We start from the raw sequence: 8602 nt of genomic DNA, 5'->3' as shown, positions 1-8602 counted from the left end.
TCAGACTATCTACCTATTTCTGACATCTATTGCATGTCTGACCGCCCTTGAGTCTCTTTTCGGTTCCTCAACCTGAGATCTTCTCCCTGTTAAAGGGTTTTTCTTGGGGGGGGGATATGCGTTTATATGCTGTACATATTTTAAAGCCTCTTGATTCGTCTTGTTTGATTTGGTGATTTGTGATTCTGGATTATAAAAACATTGACTTGGGCACGAGTAACTGCAACAATCACACAATAATTACAATTTATATTTCTTAAACTGTCTTTAAGCACTTAATATTACTATGACTCTATCAGTTATAATATTTAACATGTGCCCAGATGGTCTTTATACTGTTGTTTTTCAGTTCACACCTATTCAATAAAAAAGTATTGTTTTTAAATGTTGCCTCATTAACAACAAAACACCTTTGCAGTTGCTTTGAATGTTCATGATTTATTCAGCATCAAAGATCAACTTAATTTAGACGAAGAAACAGTCACATCGGGGTTATTTTTAGAAACAAATTTACATATCATTGAGCTTAAAAAAAGACTTAAGTATTAAAACATACAAAATAAATACAAAGAAAAGCTCTTCGTTTTTTCACACCTCGTAAAAATGAGACAAAACAGTGTAGCACAGTCAATGCATTGGAGAAAGAGGTCAAGAAAAAGGTCGTTTCTCGGGTCTAGGATAAAAAGCGTAATAAATTATAGTGTTGTGGTCGCTGCGGGAGTCCTCAGAACTTGCAGCAGTAACCGCAGCCCTTGTTGGCCCGGCAGCAGTTGCAGCACCAGTAGCACATGGAGATGTGGCTCTGACGCTTCTCCCTGACGCGACTCGGCATCTGTGCGGAAGACAAGAGACGTGAGCGTGATGGCGTTCATCTCCAGCGTTTCATCCCCTCCTTGTGTGGAGAAGAGCACCGGGGTACTCCACGGGGAAAACACATCCACTTAAATTTTAATTTGCTCACGGTAATTGGCTTAATTCATTCAGTCAATTGAACATACCATCCACGATTCCATTGACATTTCTTGATGTGCCGCAACTGGAGTGTCATTGCTCCCTGCCTCCTCCAGCTCTTGCACCTGTTAATGAATTATGCACATTTAGGAGCCACATCTTAGCATCCTGACAAAACATTTATAGCTAATAAGCAAATGAAGTGAGTTTAAGTCAAATTCTTACCCCGTTCAATGGGACGGCAGAGCTCTCCAGAATGCAAATAAAGGCGAGCACGAGTGTCACTGCAACTGCAATGCTGAATGCCTTCATTTTTCAGGTGGGTTAAACGGTTTAGTTATTAAATCCTTTGAAGATTAGAGCTGATGGGTCTTTTTTCTCATGGGTGTCGGGCCACCGAAGAGCGCCACAATATCTTCAATTTGTTCTTCAGCTCCAGTGATGGATGGTGATTGTCAGGGCAAGTGGGTTTCTTCAGATCTTCTGGTGACCCTTGTCAGCTCTTTAGAGTCCTTCAGCTGTCTAATGGTTTTAGTCTGCAGAGCCTTCCTGTATTTATACACACTTTGGCTCAGTGTTGCTTCATCATTGCGGGAGGCCCGGCCCATTCCTGGCAGCGGTTACCTAACTCTACTGGGGAAGTTTTGACCCCCTCATTCCTGCACTTCGCAGTTGTGCCGCAACACTGGTGGAAATTCTCTGATCTATTTTTGATTGTGGGCCCCGCTGTCTGTTCAACAACATCAAACCAACTATGAACTTTTAAATTAAATTACTCTCTGCAGACAGAACACATAATTCCACACACGAACAAGCTGCTGCTGCCGGAGAGAGGAGACCATCATTTTCACAGTATATGAGAGCAATATGTAATCCGCATTGAGGCCGCACTTGTAGAGATTCAGCTTTAAAAAAAAAAAAAAAAGAAGGAAAAAAAGAAAAAGTGACTTTTCCTGGAACAAACTGGAAGCTGGAGATTCCCACAGCAAGAGGCCAAGACTGCTATGGGTCAACCCATCGCACGGCTCACTGAGCTGCACTTGTTTCGACCCAGGAAATCCTTCACTAAAGGAGAGGCAGCCACTTGGAATATCCATTGCTCAGTCTAAAGGATGTAATTACAACCTCTCAAATGGAATAATTAGCCCCTCATTTTCAACACATTCAGTTTTTGCATAATACACAGGAACCTGCAGTTGAACCAAATTAAATCCCTTTGAGAGCACCGGAATAGTAGCCAGGATTAAAATCCTCCATTTGAGAGTCAAGGTGTTTCAATATGCATTAGATAAAGACGAATATAATGTAATCTGATGAGGTTTATTAAGTCTGGACGGCAACGAGTTGCATTGTTCTTAAAAAAAAAAAAAAAAAGAAATCGGTTGTATATCATTACATATATGTATTAATATTCATTTTATTTATTATCATTGCTTATTGCCTGCCACACAGCATGCATTTTAAACACTGTTTACAACTGTGTGAATGCAAAGGGAGCACTGTGTAGTTTTGGAAGAATCTTAATATTTACAATATAAATGAGGTAATAATACTGACTCAAATATTTATTGTTTCCATAACTGAATAAACAAGCTGTTCTCAGGAGGAAAACAAGGTCCCCAGAACACTGTTTGAAGCTAGAAAGGTGGCAGGGTCCGCCACATATAAACAAAATAAAACAGTATAAAGTCGTGTTGTCCTTTAAAGGTCAGTTTGTTTAATCAGTTTATTCAAAACAAAGAGACTTTATTTAGTCTGTTTAGGATCTTTATCTTCTGATTACAGTTTCTTTCCCAAAGCTACACAGCGCACCTTTAAAAGACAATGACATGATGATAATAATCCAGACTGTTTGCATGCCGTAGCAAAACTCTAAAATAGTAAGAATTATTTCCCTCCTTATCACTGAAGCTGCGATAAACAGCTTTAGATTAATTAACCTGTCAGTGTAAGAAAACTCTTCCAGAGCAACATCAGGCTGTGAATAAACACAAAAATCAATAATGGTGGAAATGAAATAACGAAAAAGGCAAAATAAAAAAAATAAAAAAAAGGTACAAACTGATAAACGATGTACTGAGCACGCTGATAAAAATCGGAGGCCATTTGAATTCTCATTATATCTTCAAAGTCTGTACAAATTGCCCACGCTGACTCAATTAGTAAAACAACATGCAGGGACCCCTGCGTCAGTCTGTCTCGTTCACTGATAACCCTGCTGCTTGCTTTGGGTGACCACAACATTAGAGTCAACAAATACAACCACGAATGGCTCCACATTTGTTGGATCCTACCCACCGCCTTTTTTTTTCTAAATATGAAAAGAGAGCATCACATTGTCTTTACTTTGTGTGTGTGTGTGTGTGCGTGTGTCATAGTGTGCGTTTCCGTGACTGGGCGACAGAAAGGGGCCATGTGAGCGAGAACATTATGTCCGCTCTTGATGAACACATGTCATTTTCGTTTGGCATGTTTCACCAAGCGTGACTCAGCCTGTGAGAAATGTGAATATGCCACTGGTTGACTGAGCCAGGACAAAAATATTACATCCAGGTTTCGCAGATGAGAGAAGGAGGAGACAAAACAAAACTGATTAAAAGAAATTTTAAAAAGGAGCTTATGGATCTGGGTTTTCCGAGCATGCATGTTTTGGCCTGTGCTCCCACTGAGCATGCGTGTCTCCTAACAGACTCCAAGGCTATCAGCAGGAATCTTCTGGCCAAACAAAGCCAGGCACCAGCGCGGCGGGCAGGTTCACCTCTGCAGGCGCCACTCCACCTTTTTCTCCCGGTCGAGGGCATTGCCCCCGTCTGTCCCCTGTTTCATCATCGTCCCCTGTTCCTGTCCTCGTCCATTTCTCACCCCATTCGCCCCTCCCCCTCCCTGTCTCTACCTGCTTTATATGGAGCTGCAAGACCTTCAACATATTCATCTTCTGTCAGCTTGACACACACGAACACACACACACACACACACAATGCTCCCCTCCACCAAAACAGTTGCCAGACTGTCGCCTCAAGTGTTTACAACTTCCCTCAGATCTAGGACACCGAGCCAGTGTTAGTACATCACAGACTCATCCACTTGTAAATAAACACAAGAGCATTTAATAGTGATGACCTCGGAAAATGTGCTGCTTCTGAATGGGTTAAACACTGCAGTGTCAGATGTCAGACTCAGGGGGCAGTGTGGAGCTCAGGTTAATGGGTTTCTGCACTTTGGCGACTGTGGGGAATTCCCTAGGTTTGTGTGGATTAGAGGAATGTTACACTTTATTAAAGGCACTTCCAGGATATGATTGAGCATAAGCCAAAGTTCCTCTGAAAAATGATAAGAAGATTAAAGCATGTTTATGTGGCACCTTTTCTCAAAAAGTAGGGTTTTACAGGAAAGGGAGTCAAAGAAAAGACAAATGATAAATCATGACTCAAATTAAATCTGTAATAGATAAAATAAACAATGTTAAGGCACTCATAGTGATCGTCAATGTTCATTGCTCAAATCAGAGACTCTTTAATGGCACTCAGTAGAGTGTATACCTCTGCCAAGGCTCTACTGTACCAGTCCAGTTAGTCAAGCCTAATCCAATATCAAATACTGTCATGGTGCTGTCATTTCTGTCTCCTTTGATTGGTGTTTTCTGGGTTTTGTGTCCCCATTTAGTGCGTTCATGTGGGGTCAGACTAATCGGAAAAACGCATTTTCGAGCGGGAAAACTCATGAAACATGGTGGACAACATGTTGAAACATGGCGGACAAAAGTAAACATTGGTTAATGGTAATTGTGAAACATATTTCATGACTTACATAATCCTTTTCCGTCGCTCCTCCTCGTCACTCAATTACCGGAAACAGCTCTCAGTGTGTTGTTTTGTTCCAGCTTGACACACATAAGGAAAAACATGCCGGACCAGCTGAAGAGAACATGAATGCAGCATTTTGCTCCGTTTCCCTCCTGTGTTCTTGTGTCTGCTCTCCTTCACCAGCGTGCCTTTCCCTCCGCACCTGCCCTGCATCAGCTTCATTAGCCCGGCCCTGTTCCTATCAGCTCCTCTCCTGCTCTTTTGTTTCTTCACATCATTCTCCACACCTGTGCCTCCACGCCTCTCTTCACCTGCGCCTCATGCCCCTGTTTAGTCTAGTTTGTATTTCAGTCCCATCGTTAGTTCAGTCTTTGTTGTGTTTGCCGGTTCAGTCTCCTGTTGCTGATGTTAACTGTGGTAAATAAAGTTCCTCCACTGATCTGCCTGCCTGGCGTCTCCTGACCTTCTTCGATCTCAGTTTGACAAATACAACTTATATGAACCTGCTGTATCTGGATTTTTGTATTCACACCCACATCAAATTGTGCTCACTCAGAGATACCAGCCACCTGTCAACAGTTTTTATTTTCTTCTTTTTCCTCAGGATCTATGCATTATTCCTTGACAAATCAATGAAACTGTTGAGACACACTGTACTTCACACTGTTAAAGAATTTCCTGGAAGCATCTGTTTAAGATGGAAACATAGAAATTGGCAAAGATAAGAAAACAATGAATGAATCTTTAACGAAATCAACTGGATTCCTGTATCTGTTTGTTCAACTCTTGACTATTGAATTTCTGTTTCAATAAAACTTTAAGGAAGGCCAGTAAACAGTGCACATAAACAGCAGCCCACTTGAGACGATGGCTTGAAGTATAAATTAGCTTTTTTGCATTTTGTTCCTTATGGATTGCCTGGAAATATATTTTAGTGGAAAGGCTGCTGTTTTTGTTTACTCTCTTGGTGAATGGTCTACAGCTGAAATATAGCCGACTGTCAGTCTAATACACTTCTAGCAATATCGTGTAATGCACTGGATATTTGTCATGTCAATATAAAAGCCCACCTGGAGTTGTCTGCCAAAAGCTGATTGGCCGTGGTCATAAATGTTTATTATTTAAACTATGGCCTCCAAGTCGAGTGTTTCTCCATTTGATTGATGTCTGAACAGTTGTTAAATCATTTTTACTTTTTTTTTAAATATGGATTACTGTTAATCTGGTTGTTGTACAGGGCATCAACAATTTAATGGACTGAACACGTCTCACTGAGAATTAAATGCATCTAGAAGTTAAATCTGAGCTGTGTCTGATGTTGCTGTGTGGTTAGGAAACAAACTGACATTTTCAATGCGCATTCGCTGCCATATAACATTAATCAGGACCTCAGGCCTTGTTGTTTCCTCTTACTGTTCTTATTCAGCTGCTTCACATGAGGTTTATACTGAAGTAAAAGTTGTTAAATCACAGTGCTGTGTTGCCACAACCCTTTCTCGACCATTGTTTAGTCTTAATTTTACAGGGTATCAGCAATTTAACGTCGTGAACAGGCCTCACTGAGATAATTAAAAGGTCTATTTCATGATATAAATAAATAAGATAACTTCTGCTGTAGCGTCTATCATCCATATCTGTTATTTGACATTTGTGTTCAGAAGGTCTTTAATAACACGCAGTAATGATCAGAAACAGTGACATCAGATACAGTGACATTTTCGTTGTGTATTCGCTGCAATATTATGTTAATCAGCAGTGGCGGACTCAGGGTGTTTAAGGGGCAGGGGCGAAAGGGCACCAGCTGTATTTTATTATATATATAGTATTTTATCTACGATAGAGGCATCCAAGAGGGCACTTTCACAGAGTTTTTACATATCAAGTTGGACCAACAGGCCTTACTGTTCCTCTTGTTTGTGGGTCAGTTTGATCAGCACCCACGATACTGCATAATCTAAATCCACGGATCCTCCAGTCGAGTGTTTCTCCATTTGATTTCAAAAATGGAGATTTGTGACTTGGTGCCATGAGCGTTATGCACTTCACCCGGGAGATCCTACTCCCCCAACCCAAGTGAGAGCGAATGGGGCGTAGAGTGGGACCCCATTCACCCTATTACAAGTGAATGCACCATCAAAATGATTTTGAAGATGTGTTTTTAAGATAAAATACTGTAGTCACATAACCTTGCTTTAAAGAAGTTCACTTAAAGATATAAATAAATACCAACTTCTGCTTCTTTCATCTGACATTCGTGATCAGAAAGTCTTAAATAAAACACAGTAATGATCGGAAACAGTATAGATACTTTAGTAAGCATTAGTTTCCACACTCCCCACTGTTTCTTCCTATGTGTGGAGTCAAAACCTGACTTTAAACATATGCAAACAGAATTTGCCTGTCAGCTTGATCAAAATACCGAAGAATCCGAGACCACGGCTGCTCCGGGAAAAAAAATCAGAGCTCATTCCTGAACCCCCACCCGTCTCCTGACAGCAGCGGAATGCATACCTTTGTGCTGATACCATTATGAGCGAGACAGGAGCAGTGTAGTAGCTGTGTAGTTATTAATGTAGGCCCAGGAAGAAATCAGAGTCGGTGTGGTGTACAAGGCATGAGGAGCATTGTATGTCAGGTGGAATAAGACTCCCTCTGTCAGCCATTTTTCGACAAATAACAACCTGAGTGAGAGAGAGGAGGGGATGTGAAACAGGCAGAGGCAGCGGACAATGCATGCTTCCTGACTGTGTGCTCCTGTAGCTCCAAAAGCACAAAGGTAAGACCAGCCTGCAGGACATGAAGCTGTGGCTTTCCAGCAGAATGCGCTGGCCAGTGCGACTCCAATGAAAAATCAGTCAGCCGTGTGCTTTGGTGGACGTGCCTTAACACAAATTAAAATATTTTCCAATTCACATAAAGGATTTTACATCAGGCGGATTTGTCCTTGCCCTCCAGGCAAACGTGAAAACAGTTGCTCACAACTGACCAGACATAAACCACTGTTTCAAATCCATTAAGTGTAATTTCCGCAATAACAATTTATCGCTCAAAGCGGATATACTTCCCTCTTCCAATTAATACATCAATTAATTTTAAGTGAATTAACTGCACCGAGAGGTAAAAAGTGACATTCCCTTAGTGCACACTTCATATTACACTTGTTAAGAGAAAGAAACCTGCATTTCTGCGTGCCGTTCCCTTTCCAGACTGACTTTCATTGCAACTCTGCAGACCTTCTGCAGGTTTGGGGTGAAAGAGGCAGGCAGACAGACAGACAGAGAACGTATGTCCCAATCAGAGAGGTACGTGGGATCAGAGATCAGCCAAACAGAGACAGGGACACACAGACGCCAGCCGGGCTAGCTGTGGGTGTGTGTGTGTGTGTTCGAATGGCAGCTGACAAGCCTGGAGACAATGGAGCGGGAGGGGGGGGGGGGGAGGCAAGACAGATCCGAGGCAAATCTAACACACAGTGTCAGTTTAATGAAAACTGATGGATAGAGAGTCTTTAAGTTATAAATAGTCTGACTGTTTGGACGTGTACAGCATCCCAGTCTGCGCTTGAGTTCTCCAAATCGTGGCTGCTCCCTCTTGAAGAACAGCAGAGTGATGCTTAAATGCCCCAAACTCAATCTCACTGAGAGCTCGGATGCTCCTTTAATCCACCATTGATCTCTCTCACCCAAGGTGCCCTCTGTGGTCCAGCCACTCACTGGTTTTAATTTTACTTCTGTGTTGATCAATCGATTGTGTGAACTTAAGGGTACGCAGGGGGCGCGTACTCTCTCCAAGGTTGCATAATCCTCCAAATGTGTTGGTATTAATAACAGAGGATGTTTAAAAATGAT

The 8602-nt window shown here is 41.8% G+C and overlaps 1 protein-coding gene across 1 annotated transcript; it reads right to left on the bottom strand.

The window, feature by feature from the left end:
* Positions 1–424: 424 nt before the first annotated feature.
* hamp (hepcidin antimicrobial peptide) lies at positions 425–1478 on the bottom strand. Its single transcript, XM_084356601.1, has 3 exons — positions 1177–1478; positions 999–1076; positions 425–832 (listed from the first exon to the last, which is right to left on the bottom strand). Exons 1-3 carry the CDS (start codon positions 1261–1263, stop codon positions 725–727), a joined length of 273 nt encoding a protein of 90 aa, XP_084212727.1. The 5' UTR covers positions 1264–1478; the 3' UTR covers positions 425–724.
* Positions 1479–8602: the final 7124 nt, after the last annotated feature.

Source organism: Pagrus pagrus, assembly GCF_965226575.1.
Source record: "Pagrus pagrus genome assembly, chromosome: 7".
Taxonomy (NCBI): domain Eukaryota; kingdom Metazoa; phylum Chordata; class Actinopteri; order Spariformes; family Sparidae; genus Pagrus; species Pagrus pagrus.
This window is presented reverse-complemented; position numbering and strand designations above follow the sequence as displayed.